The sequence below is a fragment of the Artemia franciscana genome, unplaced genomic scaffold, assembly GCF_032884065.1.
Source record: "Artemia franciscana unplaced genomic scaffold, ASM3288406v1 PGA_scaffold_828, whole genome shotgun sequence".
NCBI lineage: Eukaryota > Metazoa > Arthropoda > Branchiopoda > Anostraca > Artemiidae > Artemia > Artemia franciscana.
Genome location: NW_027062714.1, coordinates 189,907 through 208,006, shown reverse-complemented (window position 1 = coordinate 208,006; position 18,100 = coordinate 189,907). Strand labels below are relative to the sequence as shown.

At 37.2% G+C, this 18,100-nt stretch overlaps 1 protein-coding gene across 5 annotated transcripts in view; it reads left to right on the top strand.

The window, feature by feature from the left end:
- Positions 1-12,005, top strand: part of LOC136042223 (uncharacterized) — a 33,422-nt gene extending 21,417 nt beyond the window's left edge. For 4 of the 5 annotated variants that reach the window (XM_065727160.1, XM_065727162.1, XM_065727159.1 and 1 more), the window contains one exon: positions 9,550-12,005. In XM_065727160.1, the coding sequence (XP_065583232.1) occupies positions 9,550-10,084 (535 nt within the window). In that variant the 3' untranslated portion in view covers positions 10,085-12,005. Of the gene's footprint in view, positions 1-78; positions 1,635-9,549 lie in introns of those variants that run through there. The other variant, XR_010621203.1, reaches the window with a different exon arrangement.
- The last annotated feature ends 6,095 nt before the right edge of the window (positions 12,006-18,100 follow it).

Here is an 18,100-nt window from a genome sequence, read left to right as displayed (position 1 = left end):
CAAACGTTGTCCGATCAAAATCCTGACATAACCATTTTATTCAGCATAGTTGAAGTACCTTATAACTATCTCTTTCAGGACGACTTACTCCCCCAAAGTCCCCACGGGAGAAGCTGCAAGTTAAGGCGGTGATTAAGTGAACTGATGGAACTCGAAAATCCCATGTTAAATTGAAAATTTATATTTAAAAAGTACTCAAGTATTGATTGGCGGAAGATGCCGCTTTTAATATCAGGCCATAGCTTCTTGAAGATGCTACAAAATGTTTGAAAGGATTTTCCTCTATTTCCTCTAATTGCTTAGAAATCTTAGAAAATGTCTAGGTCTTTTTCACAAGTGTACTCTATGAAGGATATTGCTTTTGGAACAAAATCGGTACTATCATGAGCAGAAGACAATAACCTGTAAGATGATTGGAACCATTTTTCGATGTATTTTCCTGTTTTCTAACAGTCCCCTAGAATATTTTCAGCTACCTGAAATTTTTACAAGTCGGTTACCACAAAGAATCGTTTCAGATCGCCGATAATAGTCCCTAGAGACCAAAATGACAAGCTGATATAATCAGCTGCTTGTTAATAGTGTGAAATTTTCATAAATTATTTCAATGCAATGAAGTAACCTAGAAATGAGAAATAGTCAGGAACCTTCAGTAAAGTTGTGCACACAAAGCCGAAATCATGGGGAAAATTAAATCAAAGCGAGGTATGCATCTCAAAAGTGTTACCACACATAGACAGCGCCTTTGTAAAAAGTATTTAGAGCTTGGTTGATGCAAATATCCAAAATACCTAATAATGCGGTACGCCGAAGAACTAGACAAGTCAAGAGATTTAGGTCAAGCGACAAACCTTGAGATGGAGCAGAACCCCCAAGCTTCTTCCCCGTTGCCCTACCGGATCGTGACTGGTGGTAGAAACTTGGATTGCGACGAATTGAAGGATTGCCGACGGATTTTTGATCCTGCTTTTTCATGCGCGATCTGGAGATTAAAGTTTGGAAGCACAGGTGAGCACAGGTATTTTATACTCTATTTATTAAGCCGAATTCTTATGCGTTTTCATTTAAAATGTTTTTAAAAATCCAAGAAAGATTTTTCTTCTGGGTCTTGATAAAGTTTTCAAAGATTCAAAATTTATTATCAAAACTTATTATTATTTTCAAAGATTCAAAATTTAGTAATTATTTTAGAAAACTGAACCAATTATGCCTTAGACGATGCAGCATGTCAAGTTTGGATACAAATGTTCTAGCCCAAAAAGGAAGAGAGGGAGACGTTTTTTTAGAGAAATGGTCAAATAATTATTTTATTAATTAGGTCAAATAAATCAGGACCAAGAGACTGTATTTGCAGGAAAGATAAGAAGTTTTTTGTTTGATATACCATAATATGTACTTAATAAGCAGAAGGAAGTAGATATACTGACGATTTACAACAGTAAAAACATTACAGAATAATAATAGTGAAAAACAATACTTTTATTATAATGGTCGATTGTGACAAAATAACAAGAGCTAAGGGCTCATGTAGCACTTGTGACGAGGTCGGAAGAGCCAAGAGCTCATATGGCATGAGCTGTAGCAAAATTTTAAGAATCAACAGATCGCTTTAAAAGGAAAATCAGAGGCTTAATGCCGGTCAGGACTAAATATAAGAGCTCCGAGTCACAAGGTCCTTCTAAATGTCAAAATCCATTAAGATCCGATCACCCACTCGTAAGATAAAAATACCTCAATTTTTCTATTTTTTCCAAATTAACAACCCGCAGCTCCCCCAAAGACAACGGATCCGTTCCAATTATGTCAATCATGTATCTATAACTTGTGCTTTTTCTTCCCATCAAGTTTCATCCCGATCTCTCCACTCTAAGCATTTTCCAAGATTTCTGGTTTCCCCGTCCAACTCCCTCCAATGTCACTGGATCTGATCGGGATTTAAAACCTGTGTTCTAAACAATAAGATCCATCTAAATATTAAATTTCATTAAGATCTGATCAGCCGTTCGCTTATCACCTCCGAACTCCTTCCGTTTTTTATTTTTTCGTTTTTGAGTAATTTTTTTGAAGCTTGTGTCCTCCAATTTTCATTCGTTATGAATAACATCTAAAAATTTCGCAGTGGAGCGGCATCGACGACTTCGTGTCATTGTTTATAGTTTTTGATTTGTGAATCCTTTTCGTTTTTGGGATTACCGACACTTGTGACAACAAAGGTCCTTGCGCCGGTGGCGTATTTCCACTATTCAGCAATTTAAAATGTCGAACAAAACGAAGAAATGTTTATCGAACGATGGATCGGTTTCGAAGCATGACGACCCAGGGCCTTTACGATTCCGGGACATTTGTTTAAATCCCCGCCCCCAAAAATAAGATCCTGGGAAAGGGTCTATATGTTGGCAAGTTCTTCAGTCTAAAACTTTTGGGAAAGTCTCATTCATTTTATTTTATTAAATATATATTATTTTTTTTAGTTGCAAAGACATCAAGGAGGTCCCAAACATGATGTTTGAAAAAGAATATCTACAAGGACTCCGAAGTAGATTTGTATTCAGATGTGAATCCTGCAAAGAGGAGGAGTCAGTATTTACCAAAGCTCCTCCATCACGAAAAAAAGATAAAAATGCACCGCAAGCAGATGACAGAGAGACCAAAAATTTAAATTGTGAGATGGTCCTGGGAGCAATAAATGCTGGACTTACGCATGCCCAGATTGAGGAGCTTTTTTGTACATTAGGACTACATATTCCAGCGTCTGCAGTGTTTTCAAAGTACGAGCGTGAAATCTGCGAGAAAACAGAAAAACTCCTTACCGAATATTTATTACAAAATGGAAAAGCAGAAAGAGAGGCAGCTTTGAGAGCTGGAAAAGGGTTTGACTATGAGGGTCTTGTGCAGACAACTGTAATTGTAGATGGAAGTTGGTGCACACGAAGCTACGGGACTCGTTACAGAGCTTTATCTGGATGTGGTGTGGTGATTGGATACTACTCTAAGAAGCTGCTCCACATAGGAGTTCGAAACAAGTTTTGTGCTATGTGCTTTCGTTACAGAAATTCGGAAAAATCCCATCACAAGTGTTTTTTGAACTGGGATGGACCATCAACAGGAATGGAAGCGGACATAATAGTAGAGGCATTTCGCTTAGCTCCAACAATGCACAAACTAAAATATAAGAGGTTCATTGCTGATGGAGACTCCAACTTGTATAATGAGTTGATCGCTAAGGTTCCATACGGACGGATGATTGAGAAAGTGGAATGCGTAAATCATGCCTGCAAATGCCTTACATCGCGATTGTATAACAAAAGGAAGACTGGTGGCCAAGAATGCTCAAAAAGGCTAACTCCAATAATGATTAAAAAGCTAAGTGGGTACGCCCGGGCAACGATCATCCGAATTAGCCAAGAAGGCAAAGGCGCAAAAGAATTAATAGAGGCTCTTAATGCCATTCCTCACCATTTCTTCAGTGGTGATCACACAAAATGCCCTGGGCTCTGTAAAGACTCAGGTAGCAAAGTGCCTCTTACGGATTGTCCCTCTATGATATTCCTCTGCCATGTCCTACAAGCATTTGAAACTCTAACAAGAAGAGCGCGACTACTGATTGGGAATAATACAAGCAACTTAGCTGAGTACTTTATGAGTATAGTTGCAAAATTAATAGGAGGGAAGCAATTCCTCGTGACTCAAAATGGTCGATATAATTCTCGAGTAGCAGCTGCTGGTGTTAAATATAGTAAAGGAGAGCTAGGAAGGCTTCATATATATAGAAAAATCACAGGAAGGATACCACCTTGAGCGATGACAAAACTTTCAATGAAAAAATCTAGGCTAAGAGCTCTAAAGAAGAGGGCTCGAAAGTCAATGACTTGTCGCAATGAAATACTGAAGCAGAAGAAAGTAAATGAACCTGATGGGAAGTATGGGCCAAACGCAACAACTCCTGATCTTGCAGCTGTTGACTTCGAAATAATGAAGAGTGCCTTTTTACAACGGCTAGAGTGCAGCACTGAACAAATTCAAGAAATAGAAGCTGCGACTCGCCTACAAGGAGAAGACGACGGAAGCTGGTCAGCAGTACGCAGGGACAGAATAACGGCTTCATGGGCCGGAACTATAGCCAAGCGAAGGACGAAGATTGAAACCCCCTTGGTGCAAAAACTTCTTTATGCGCCATCAAAAGTGACTAAAGCAATGATTTACGGGCATACATTTGAACCAGTAGCTGCAAAAAAGTTTGAAGAATCGACCAGATTTAAAGTGGAGCGATGCGGTTTTTTTGTGCACTATGAGCATGGCTTCATTGGTGCCAGTCCAGATTACTTAGTAATTATGCCGTGCGGAAAAAGAGTACTTTTGGAAATAAAGTGTCCAGAAACTGCGAAAAATATGGAGAAAGGCGAGTGGATAAAGAACCGAAAAGAGGCTAAGGCGGACTGTTGCATGGAAGTTGGAAAGAATGGACTGGTCAACCTCAAACAAGGCCACGACTACTTTTACCAAGTACAATGTCAGCTTGAATGTGCTCAGCTAGATACTTGCTTTTTCATGATTTTTACCCAGAAAGACTTCTACATTGAAAAGATAGACCGCGATCCAGACTTTTGGACCGAAAAGATTTTTCCCAAGCTAAAAGGATTCTTCATGGATGCTTTGATCCCAGAGCTTGTCGATCCCAGAGTTCCACGGGGGCTTCCAATACGAGAGCCGTACTTATAAGATTAATGGTCTAGTACCGGTAACAAGAAAATTCATTTTCCTGACATTCTATCCTTCTTTGTATTTATATACTTAATTTTATTATAATTTGAAATAAAATACCTTTGTTTATATTGCTTGTCCTCCAACTTTATCAAACAGTTCGTGGTAACGAACTGTAGTAAAGAGCGACCCGGCTTAATAGTAACCAAAACTCTAAAAAATGGAATTTTGATACCAATAGCTACATCAAAAGAATTGCATTTTCATGCTGATTTCAAATATATAAGCTTCATCAAGTTTCGTGTTACCCATCAAAAGTTACGAGCCTGAGAAAACCTGCTTTATTTTAGAAAATAGGGGGAAACAACCCCTAAAAGTCATAGAATCCTACTGTGGGGAACTATTCCTGGAGGAATTTGTCATGGGGAAGAAAATTTCCATGAAGGGAGCGCAAGATTTTCTAGTATTATTTAAAAAAACAATGAAAAAATAAATATGACAAAGTTTTTTCAACTGAAAGTAAGGAGCAGCATTAAAACTTAAAAGGAACAGAAATTATTACGCATATGAGGGGCTCACCTCCTCCTAATACCTCGCTCTTTACGCTAAAGTGTCTTTGAATTAATGCATGGTTTGATCTTGGCTCTCCACATATAAATAATTAAAACGAAATTTGCATATTAATTTTTTGAGGCTAAATGGCTTTTTCACAGTTTTCATCGGAAGATATTGAGAAAAAAGGAGCGAGGGAGGAGGCCTAGTTGCCCTCCTATTTTTTATTACTTAAAAAGGCAACATTTACTTATTATTTTTACGAACGTCTTCGTAAGTAAAAAATATACGTAACTTACGAATTAAATTACGTAGCGAACTTCAATATTCGTATATTTTTATTGCGTATATGAGGGGGCTCACCCCTCGTTGATACCTCGCTCTTGATACTAAAGCTTAAATTTTGTCCCAATTCCTTTAAGAATGACCCCTGAATCACAAAGACCGTAGAATAAATAGTTGAAATTACTAAAAATGCTTTAGCGTACAGAGCGAGGTATTACGAGGAGGTAGACCCCTCATATGCGTAATAATTTCTGTTCGTTTTAAGTTTTAATGCTGCTTCTCACTTTCAGTAGGAAAAAAAAACTTTTCATGGTTATTTTTTCATTGTTTTTGTTTTTAAATAATGCTAGAAAATCCTGCGCCCCCTCCATTGAAAGTCTCTTCCCCCATGAGAAGCTCCTCATGGAAAAATCCTACCCTCTCCCCTCAAATATCCCCCCCAAACCAAAAAAAAATCCCCCTGAAAATGTCTGTACATTTCTTAGTAACTATTACTATATGTACACACAGGTCAAAGATTGTAACTTGCAGCCCCTCCAACGGGGACTGCGGGGGAGTAAGTCGTCCCCAAAGACATAGTTATTGGGTTTTTCGACTATGGTGAATAAAATGGCTATCTCAGAATTTTGATCCGGTAACTTTGGGTAAAAATGACCGTGGGAGGGGGCCTAGGTGCCCTCTAATTTCCCATCACCCCTGAAAAAAAAACCAAATAAACACGCATCCGTGATTTGTCTTCTGGCACAAAATGCAAAATTCCACATTTTTATAGATTGGGGCTTGAAACTTCTACAACAAGGTTCTCTGATACGCTGAATCTGATGGTGTGATTTTCGTTAAGATCGTATGACTTTTAGGGGGTGTTTCCCCCTATTTTCTAAAATGAGGCAAATATTTTCAGGCTCGTAATTTTTGATGGGTAAGACTATTCTTGATGTAACTTATATATTTAAATCAGCATTAAAATGCCATTCTTTTGATATAACTATTGGTATCAAAATTCTATTTTTTTTTAGAGTTTTGGTTACTATTGAGCCTAGTCGCTCCTTACTACAGTTCGTTACTACGAACTGTTTAAAAATGTGGAATTTTGTATTTTTTGTCAGAAGGCAGATCACGGATGCGTGTTTATTTGTTTTTTTTTTTTTTCAGGGGTGATCGTATCGACCCAGTGGTCCTAGAATGTTGCGATAGGGTTCATTCTAACGGAAATGAAAAGTTCTAGTGCCCTTTTTAAGTGACCAAAAAAATCGGAGGGTGCCTAGGCCCCCGTCGCACGCCAATTATTTTCAGTCACCGGATCAAAATTCTGAGATAGCCATTTTATTCAGCGTAGTCGAAAATCCTTACAACTATGCCGTTTGGGATGACCTACTCCCCCACAGTCCCCGTGGGAGGGACTACAAGTTACTAACACTGACCAGTGCTTACATATAGTAATGGTTATTGGGAAGTGTACAGACGTTTTCTGGGGCGTTTTCATTCGGTTGGGGGCAGGGGTTGAGAAGAGGGGGATATGTTGGGGGAACTTTTCACGGAGGAATTTGTCATGGGGGAAGAAAATTTCCATGAAGGGAGCGCAGGATTTTCTAGCATTATTTAAAAAAACAATGAAAAAATAAATATGGCAAAGTTTTCCAACTGAAAGGAACAGAATATTCCTGTTATTATTTTCTTGTAAATATTAATTCCTGTAAATATTCCATAATAATTTCTGTTAAAAGGAACAGAAATTATTACGCATATGAGGGGCTCACCTCCTAATACCTCGCTCTATACGTTAAAGTATTTTTAGAAATTCCAACTATTTATTCTACGGCTTTTGTTATTCAGGGGTCATTCTTAAGAAATTGTGACAAATTTTAAGCTTTAGCGTGAAGAGTGAGGTACTGACGAGGGGGTGAAACACCTCATATATGCAATAAAAATATGAGAATACAGAAGTTTCTTTACGTAAGCTAATTTGTAAGTTGTGTATATCTTTAACTAATAAAATTTATTTTTACTTAAATTTTAAGTAAAAAATTAAAAAAATTAAAAAAATTTTAAAAAATTTTAAATCTTAAAATTTTTATTTTACTTTAAATAATAAAATCTTATTTTTACCCAGCCAAATATATTACTATTTCTCGGCTGAAACATCTCACCAAAGGAAGCTGTCAATCAAAACCTTTGATAAGACTTGATAATTGGTGCTATTTGAAGTTTTGACAACCAACGGTCTCTAGAGAATTAAAAGACAGAAGGCTAACCTTACTTCAATTTTGAAGCTCTATGTTTTCAAGTTCACTTAATCACGGCCTTAAAAACTTTGACCAGTGTTTGCACATAGTAATGATTATTGGGAAGTGTACAGACGTTTTCAGTGGGATTTTTTTGGTTGGAAGGAGGGGTTGAGAAGAGGAGGTTATGTTGGTGAAACTTTCCATGGAGGAATTTGTCATGGGGAGGATAATTTTCCATGATTGGCAGGGGGCAGGATTTTCTAGCATGATTTAAAAAACAATGAAAAAATAAATATGAAAAAGTGTTTTCAACTGAAAGTAAGGACCAGCGGTAAAACTTAAAACGAACAAAAAATATTACACATATAAGTAGTTCATTTCCTCCTAATCTCTCACTCGTTACGCTAAAGTATTTTTTAGTAATTTCATTTATTTATTCTACGGCCTTTGTGATTCAGGGGTCATTCTTAAGGATTTAGGACAAAATTTAAGCTTTAGTGCAATGAGCGAGGTATTGACAAGTAGGCGAGCCCCCCTTATATACGTAATAGATACCTGCGAATATAGAAGTTCGTTAGGTAAGCTAATTCGTAAGTTACGTATATTTTTACTAATGAAAACCATCGTAAAAAACTAAAAGCTCTAGTTGCCTTTTTAAGTAGCGAAAAATTGGAGATTAGCTGGGCCTCCTTCCCCGCTCATTTTTCTCAAAATCGTTCGATCAAAATTATGAGAAAGCCGTTTAGCCAAAAAAATAAAAATTCAAATTTCGTTTTAATTATTCATCTGCGCAGAGCCGAAATCAAAACATGGATTAACTAAAAAACGTTCAGAAATTAAATAAAAAACGAATTTTTTTAAATGAAAGGAAGGAGTAACATTAAAACTTAAAACGAACAGAAATTATCCAGTATATGAAAGGGGCTGTTCCCTCCTCAACGCCCCGCTTTTTACGCTAAAGTTTTTACAGTATTAAACAGTAGAGTTGAGAGAAAGAGTCAAACTTTAGGGTAAAGAGTGGGGCGTTGAGGAGGAAACAGCCTCTTTCATATACGGGATAATTTCTGTTCATTCTAAGTTTTAATGTTGCTCCTTACTTTCATTTAAAATACTTGTTTTTTTATCTAATCATTAAAAAGTACGGATAAAGGTTCTGAAAGAATGTCTGCTAAGGCTTTAAAGGATTTGAGAAATAAACTAGCTAATTTGATCCTCCTAACTCATAAAAGCATATTGGTATTTTTAATCGTACTAATAAGAACTTTGTGAATTACTCGAATAAAAATTTAAATGATAGTTGAGATGCAACTGAATTTGGGGCACGGATTTTTACTTTGAATTTGATTTTAGGGAGTCAAGTGAGACTTAATTTTTCTTGGAATTTGGTTAGTAATTTCCGTTGGAATTTGGTAAATCGACACGGGTCTGTTTAGAGGGCATTTCCTGTCATGCCCCAAAGGATTTTGTAAAGTTTTGAAATACTTGGCTTTCCTGATTGGTGGTTCCAGGACAGTTTTTGGCTTGGTTACATACATAAATAAAATTGGGTGGTTTAATCTGACAATGAAATACAACAAACTTTCGGTTAGATCGTATAATTTCCACTTCTCACCCATTTCTAGCTATATTTTATATTTTATTTCATATTTTAATTACCCTTCATCGCTCACTACTCTACATACTACCTATCCTTTTTGAAGCTATAGCACTTTCCTTTCTACCAAAACAATAAAATCGCTACTTTACTATTTTACTTCCTCACAACCAATTAGCATTTTATTTACAGGTGCCAAGACATCAATTTGGTTTCAAATATGATGTTTTCTAAAGAACATAGAGCTGGATTGCGCTCAAGACTCATCTTCAAATGCGAATCATGTCATGAGGAAGCCACAATTCACACAGAAAAACCCCTTGCTCCTAGAAGGCTTAAAAAAAAAGACTCAACGAAAACCGTAGTCAAAAAACGGAAAAGGACTGATTTTGATAGTGTGAATACTATCAGAAAGAAACACAAAACAGAAACAGGAACAGTAAGTGTCAACAAAGAGGTAGTGGTTGGTCCAATAAATGGTGGAATGACTCACGCCCAGGTTCAAGAACTTTTCTCTACCATTGGAATAAATACCCCGTCTCAAAAAGTCTTTACGAAATTTGAGAAAGAAATTTGTGTAGAATTGGAAAAAGTTCTCTATGACTATCTTATCGAAAATGGGAAAACCGAGCGAAGGATGACACTGGAAGCAGGTGAGAAAATTCACCCAAATGGAGCTGTAGAGACATGTGTTATAGTTGATGGAAGCTGGTGTACACCAAGTTAGGGGAATAGATATCGTGCAATCTCAGGCTGTGGAGTGGTGATAGGTTTCTATTCGAAGAAACTTTTAAATCTAGGAATTAGGAACAAATATTGCTGTACTTGCGTGAAATACAGGCATCAAGTAAATAGATCTGTTCCTGAACATATATGTTTTATGAACTGGCAGGGGCCCAGTAGAGGTATGCAGTCAGATATATTAGTTGACGCATTCCGAATAGCAACATCCATGCACAATCTAAGATATACTCGATTTGTTGCCGACGGCGATTCGAGTACCCATTCTGAAATTATAGCAAGGGCAGAAATATAGAACAAATGGAACAAATATTTAGGAACAAATATTGCTGTACTTGCGTGAAATACAGGCATCAAGTAAATAGATCTGTTCCTGAACATATATGTTTTATGAACTGGCAAGGGCCCAGTAGAGGTATGCAGTCAGATATATTAGTTGACGCATTCCGAATAGCAACATCCATGCACAATCTAAGATATACTCGATTTGTTGCCGACGGCGATTCGAGTACCCATTCTGAAATTATAGCATATGGCAGAAATATAGAAAAAATTGAGTGTGCTAATCATGCGTTCAAATGCTTGGAAAACTGACTATATAAGAATCAGCATGAAAATGCCGAATGCAGAAGATTTCTTAGTGCTGCAATAATAAAGAAATTGTGTGATTTTGCCAGAAATGCAATTGCATGTGCCACCACAGAGAAGAAAAGCGTGAAGGATCTCATCATTGCGCTGAAGACAATTCCTCTCCTTTTTTCCCGTGGCGACCATAGATTTTGTCCTACACGCTGCTCGTTTTCCGGGAAAGTTCTACAGGTCAATCCTGAAGACACCCCTAGCATACGACGTAAAAACTGTCTGCTAGAAAGCGCCTTTTCACTAATGCTTCCACAAAACTCCCTTCAAAAGAAATCAGGGAGCCAACCGGAGCAGACAAAAACTACAGCTCGAACGCAACTGCTCCAGATCTTGGTTGCAGTGCGCTCGAAATTGCAAAAACAGATTTTTTTACTCGTCTCCAATGTACTGCAACAGAAATCCTCAGTATCGAAAAAGCCACTAGGCTTCAGAGAAATCCTATCGATAATAACTGGATAGAATACAGAAAAAACAGAATTACAGCTTCCGTAGCTGGTGCTGTTTGTAAAAGGCGGTTGAAGACTGTGGGTTCATTAGTTCGGCAGCTGCTGCATCCCATAAAACCACCAAACAAAGGCAATGGAGCATGGTCAGATGTATGAGCCTGTAGCTATTGCAGCTTTTGTAAAGAAAATGGGTTGCATTGTGAACTCTGCTGGGCTTTTCATTCAAAAGGAATATGGGTTTCTAGGGGCCAGTCCGGGCGGGATAGCAATTTTTCCTTCGGGTGAGAAGGCTCTTTTGGAGGTGAAGTGCCCTTTGACAGCAAAAGGACTTACATTGGAAGAGTTGATAGCGCTTAAAAATATATGTCTTGAAAAGAAAGTTATTAGTGAAATAAAGCTGAAAAGAACACATGACTACTATTACCAAGTTCAAATGCAATTGGAATGTTGTGACATTGATTTTGTATACTTTGTAATATTTTTAGGGGAAAAGGAATTATATTATGAAAAGATTGGTCGTGACCAAGAATTCTGGTCTAACAAAATGCTGCCAAATCTAAAAAAAAATTTATTTTGAGGCACTGTTACCAGAAATTGTCGACGGAAGGTTGCCAAGAAGTATGGAGATACGAGAACCATTTATATAAATCCAACTGTGCTAGGTATGGGTAGTTATCATGTGTCATTACAGTCTTATCCGAATACAAATTCAGATATACAAATACTCAAGCAACAATCGAACTTTAGAATATTTTTTAATGAACCCGTATGGATAAGCTAAATGAAAAAAAAAAAAGTTTTTTTTAACTGAAAGTAAGGAGCGACATTAAAACTTAAACGATCAGAAATCACTTCGTATATGAAAGGGGCTGCTCCCTCCTCAACGCCCCGCTCTTTACGCTAAAGTTTTTTACTGTTTTAAAAAGTAGAATTGAGAGAAAGAGTAAAACTTTAGCGTAAAGAGCGGGGCGTTGAGGAGGGAGCAGCCCCTTTCACATACGAAGTAATTTATATTCGTTTTAAGTTTTAATGTTGCTCCTTGCTTTCAGTTAAAACCATGTCTTTTTTTATTTAATATCTGAACGTTTTTGAACTAATTCATGTTTTGATTTTGGCTCTCCACAGATGAATAATTAAAACGAAATTTCATATTTATATGGCTTTCTTATAATTTTGATAGAATGACTTTGAGAAAAAAGGAGCAGGGGAGGAGGCTTAGTTGCCCTCCAATGTTTTGGTTACTTAAAAAGGCAACTAGAACTTTTAATATTTTACGAACGTTTTTGCCAGTAAAAGATCTACGTAACTTACGAGTTAGCCTACGTAACGAACTTCTGTATTTTGTTAGTGTTAAATTTTAATGCTGCTCCTTACTTTCAGTTGAAAAAACTGTTTCATATTTATTTTTGTATTGTTCTATTTTGAAATAAGGCTAGAAAATCCTGCGCTCCCTTCATGGAAATTTTCTTCCCCATGACAAATTCCTCCATGGAAAGTCCCCCCAACATAACCCCCTGTTCTCAACCCCCCCCCCCCCCAACCAAAAATGCTCCTGAAAACGTCTGTACATTTCCCAAAAACCATTACTATATAAACACTGATCAAAGTTTGTAACTTGTGGCCCCTTCCACGGGGATTCTGGTGGAATAAGTTGTCCCCAAAGACACAGTTATAAGGTTTTTCGACTATGCTGAATAAAATGGCTATCTCACAATTTTAATCGGGTGACTGTGGGAAAATAATTAGCGTGGGAGGAGGCCTAGGTGCCCTCCAATTTTTTAGATCACTTAAAAAGGGTACTATATGCTTCATTTTTTATGTATAATTCACTTGTATATAACTTCATTTCCGTTGGTATGAGCCCGCTCGCAACATTCTATGACAACTGGTTCGATATAATCACCTCTGGAATAAAAAATCCATATTTTTGCTGATAGAAGCTTAACACTTCCACGGTAGGGTTCCCTGATAGGCTGATTCGGATGGGTGTAATTTTGGTTTTATTACTTTTATCGGGTGTTTCCCTCTATTTTCTAAAATAAGGCAATTTTTCTTAGACTCGTAATTTTAGATAGGTATCTCTTATATTTAAAGTCAGCATTAAAATGCGATTTTGTTCATGTAGCTATTGGTATCAAAAATCCGTTTTTTAGAGTTTTGGTTACTATTGAGCCGGGTCGCTCCTTAGTACAGTTCGTTACCACGAACTTTTTGATAAAATGAAATAAATTTGAACTTCGCTGCGAGCAATTATTTAAATTATATTTTTATAAATAGGTCTGCACGAAGTAAAAACCCAAAAATGTGTACTTTTTATTTGTAATTTCCACAATTTTATACCGTGTCTCCTGGCAAATAATGATGACCAGACCACAGGCACACACGCAGGCGAGGGATTCACCAACCTTAAATTTGTATAATGCTTAATTTTCTCAGCGAAATGTTTAATTTTCCTGTGTTTTCCTGGTATTTCTTTCGTAAGAGTTGAACCCCCCTCCTCCAAAAAAAAATCTCGAATAATAATTTCTCTAATTTTCTCCTCGAATAATAGTTCTTTTCCAAATAAATATTCCTATTTACTTGTCGAATTACGAAGAATGAATATACATTAATCGTAATTTTCAGTGAGAAACCCCTTGAGTTTAATGACGGCAGTGAAATCTGATAACCTTGAGTATTTGTGTGATTTGCCGCGATTGAAAAAGAATAGAATAGGCAGTATAATTTCTGGAGGAGCGTCCGGCCTTAAACTCGTGTTTCTAAATGATTTATTTATCAACCGTACTCTTAAATTTATACAGAAAATTTTTACTAATAATATTGAAAATATGTAATATTAATACGTTTGTTCCTGGTAACGTTATTTATTGGTATGCTGCAACGGAGGCTAACGATATTAAAATGCCAATAAAATCCTTAGGACACGTAAAAAAAAATGGTCAAAGTCCTTCCGACAATTTTAGGAGGGGCCCCATATTAGTAGTTAATATTTAGATTGATTTGATTTAGCTTTAAAGAATCTTTGGGTACAAAAATGTTTTTAAACATGTTTATACTACTTTTGAAAACATACATTTTGAAAGTAATTACAGTGAAAATTAGGGAAACTTCTGGGAAATGAAGAAGTCTTTGTTGTTTCTAGATTGACTAACATGAAGCGGAAAATCTGTCACGGCTTATTGACCATTAAGTATCAAAAAAGGGCTCAGCTAGCCAAATTGTGTCCATAGCAATACGCTTTGATGGAGACACTCTCAAGAGCAAACCTTTATTAAATCAATTGTGCCTCACATGATCTTATGTGCTACCTGCCCATAAACTTAACCTTGTGCTTAAAGATTCAAGATTTATCTATTTAAAACAGCTTTCTTAGTCCTTTTTGGCCAACCGTCTGGGCCTAAACGGAAAGAAGGTCGTCCTCGGTTAGGGTGAGAGGATGTCATTAATAAAGATTAGAAGGAAATGGGTAAAAAGACTTAAAGGAATTAAACTTCCTGGGAGGGTGTAAAGAGGAAGGCCTTGAATAGATTGGGTTGGAGGAGGAGCGTGCGTAGCTGTGTTGGCCTCAGCCGTCTTGGTACTGCAGTGAGTTAGTAGTAATAGTAGTTTTTTAGTATTGGCTTAAGCCTCAACTGTGTATACGCTATTTCGTAAAACACAGGAAAAAATGAAAGAAAAAAAAAACTAAGCATGATTAATGACTAAAGAAAAGAATTGCTGAAGCAATTCGTTCTGCATCTTATTGGCTCGAACTTGTTCGTATCTCAAATATTGGCTTTGGGGCCAATAAGAGGAAGAAACAACGTACTGTATTTTTGACCTGCGAGAAGTGACTTTCCAAATGTGCACGTATGAGGGAATCTCCGTTCTCTCAGCGTCGGTATTTTCAGCATTGTAGTTGCACACGTGTCATATTTTGAGCTCATTATGATTTTTGTCACCTGTTTTTCAAAAACCTCGAGATCGTCACTTAAGTAGTCGATGTTTCGCTCCTGTGGTCCCCAAACAGGGTACACGTATTCTAGCACGGGAGTATATAGTAAACATACGCTAGTTGTAACTTATTAACTGGGAAACCTAGTAGCCGGAGTGAAGTTAGTTGTAGAAAAGCATAGTTGTCCTTTTTCACAATGTTATAAATATGGCAGCAGGAGAACCATCTGTAGTGAAAGTCTCACCAAGAATAATTGCAGTTGAAATGGTACGAAACCAGGGTTCAGGACAAGCTACGTCCTTATTGAGCGGATTAAAACGCATCAGTTTTGTTTTATTGACGTTAATTTGAAGTCCATTATTCCTGCACTGATCAGTGAAACCATTTTTCAATTCACCTTGGAACTGGGGTATTGTTTGGGATTTATACAAGAAAAATTCGAGCAAGGTAGACAGATCATCGACGTATTTATAGCGTTCATCAAAGTCAGTAATAACTTAGCTGATTACAGCCAAGAACAGTAAAGCAGCCAGCTTTGTAGCATGGGGAGTACTGTTATTTCAGCTCATTCAGAGTTGAAACCTCCAGCAAAAAGCGCATAGACACACTTGTGATGCTTTTTGAGGAAATTTACTATCAATAGCAGGGCCTCTTTTCTATTCCCCATTTGCTTCAGGTTCTGTACAGCAAATAAAACAAAATGGCGGATTAAATAGAACGCTTTATGATAATTAGCGAAAAGAAGGTCTACTGTGGTGTTTCCCTTGTCTAGCCATTCAGTTATCAAACGATAGAAACGCACAAGATAATAGGTAGGGTGAATCAGGAAAATTTCGACAGTGGGGTAAGTCCGACACCGACCTCCATGTCTTCTATGGTCCGTTTGATCTGTAGTTCTTTTGGCCTTATTTTCTTCCATATTAGTAGCAGTAGGCAACAGTGGTGGCAGAGTTAGGATGCTTTCCAGTCAGAAGGTTTGGGAAGTTTTTTGGACGGCAATTTTTTAGGAACACAGGGTAATTGACTTTACTTTAACTTGTGAAGTTTATAATTTAAGTCGCATAGAGACTTTTTTTCCATTTCTTAGAAACTAAAATACCGGGGGTATCTTCTTGATTTTTTTTTTAAACAAGCTAATGGCATTAGTTGAAGAGATAAGAGGGGTGTCAGTCTTAACCCTGAAAGGGCCCATTTGGGGAAAGTCCGACATGTCGGACTTAGCCCCTATGAGGGAGGTATGGCAGGGATGTCGGACATACCCCATGTTACCAAAGATCAATATTTTGAATGGTAGAACAGATTCTAAGCTTTAGATAATAAGGATTGAAGCCAATAATCATCCTTAGAATGGCTCTACTTACCTAGTGGAATGTTGTGTTGTGTTGAGCATTTCATGTCTGGTTGACTTATGGTTTCATGTCGCTTATCTTTCTCCCTTTTCATTGTTTTCCTGTCTCAACCTTTACTTGTGACAAGTTTTCGAATAAATTTATCCATTCATTCAAAATTCATTTGTCTTTCCTAGATGCCTAGAAATTATGTTCGGAAAACGCAACGCGGGGTCGGAAGAACATGTCATGGAGTTCAGCTTCAACACGCACTAGCAGAAAAATCTTCAATGAGAATGTATATGCTACAGGCTTCCAAAGTTTTTGAGATACTACGCACTACCTTGCATGACCATCTTATGAAGACGACACAAGTCTAAAAGCCAGTTTGTGGTGGAGGGAGGAGCCAAGAAATTCCCGCTGAAATAGAATAGGACATGACTCGGGGTCTCCAAATACTTGAAAAGTGGGGCATGGACCTCAACAAGCAGAAATTTCTTAGCAAAGTCCAAGACTATCTCATCTGGTCATGATAGGTGGGTGGGGTTCAAGTGTCGAAATAACATTTCACTAAAAAAAAACAGAAACACAAGAAAACAAAAGACTTCATCAATCGGACCCCTTCATAGTGTATGGTTTTTATGAGGTGTTAAATGAAACTGTCACGGTGATGGATATTCACGTGTTAAATGAAACTGTCACGGTGATGAAAATTATTACCTATAAAAGGGGATTCGCCCCCTCGCTAATACCTCGCTCGTTACGCGAACCCCCGAGCCCCTGAGGGTGCGAACCCCATCATATACGTAATAATTTATGCTCCTTTTAAGTTTTAATGTTACTCCTTACTTTCAGTTGAAAATAATTGTTTTTTTTTTTTAAATTATACGTGATAATTTGTGTTTGTTTTAAATTTTGATATTGCTCTTCTCTTTCAGTTGATAAAACCAGTTTTTTTAAAACAATTTCTGATCTTTTTTAAATAAGGCCAGTAAATCTGGTTCCCAATCCATGGAAAATTCCTTCCCGTCACAGTAATTCTGCCCATGGAAAGCTTCTGAATCAAACTACCCCCCCCCTTCTTCCACCACGAAAATTCCCCTAGACAATTCCATTCTAGCTGAAAAGGATCCGCAGAAAATTTCTTCCGCACAATTTCGGCTGAATTTTTTTTCTTACCCCGCTTTCATTTGAAAAGACTTTTATTTCTGATTGTCTTTAAAATCATACTGAAATTCCCCCTCCGTGGAAAATTCTTTTCCCCGCCCCCTAGTAGAATGGTGCTCCCACAGTAAATTCCCTTTAGGGAATTTATCCCTTGAAAAACGCCCCAATGGACAATTTTTGCCGTAGAAGATCCCCCCACCTATGAAAAATAATTTAGACAATCTCTACCCAGTAATTATTTCCCACTGGATAGTTTCCCTTAACATCTCATATGTAAAATTGAGTCAGCAAAGAGAAAGTAAGACAAAGAGAAAGAATTTTGAATTTAGTTCATCCCCCTCAGGGAATTTCCCTCCAAACGGAAGACTTTATTTCCATAGAAAATCCTTCTTGGTGAAAATTCTCCCCTCTTCGCAGAAAAATTTTTGTATACTTTCCAATAAGAAACAATATATGTAAAGAGTGTGCGAATTTAATGACTTACA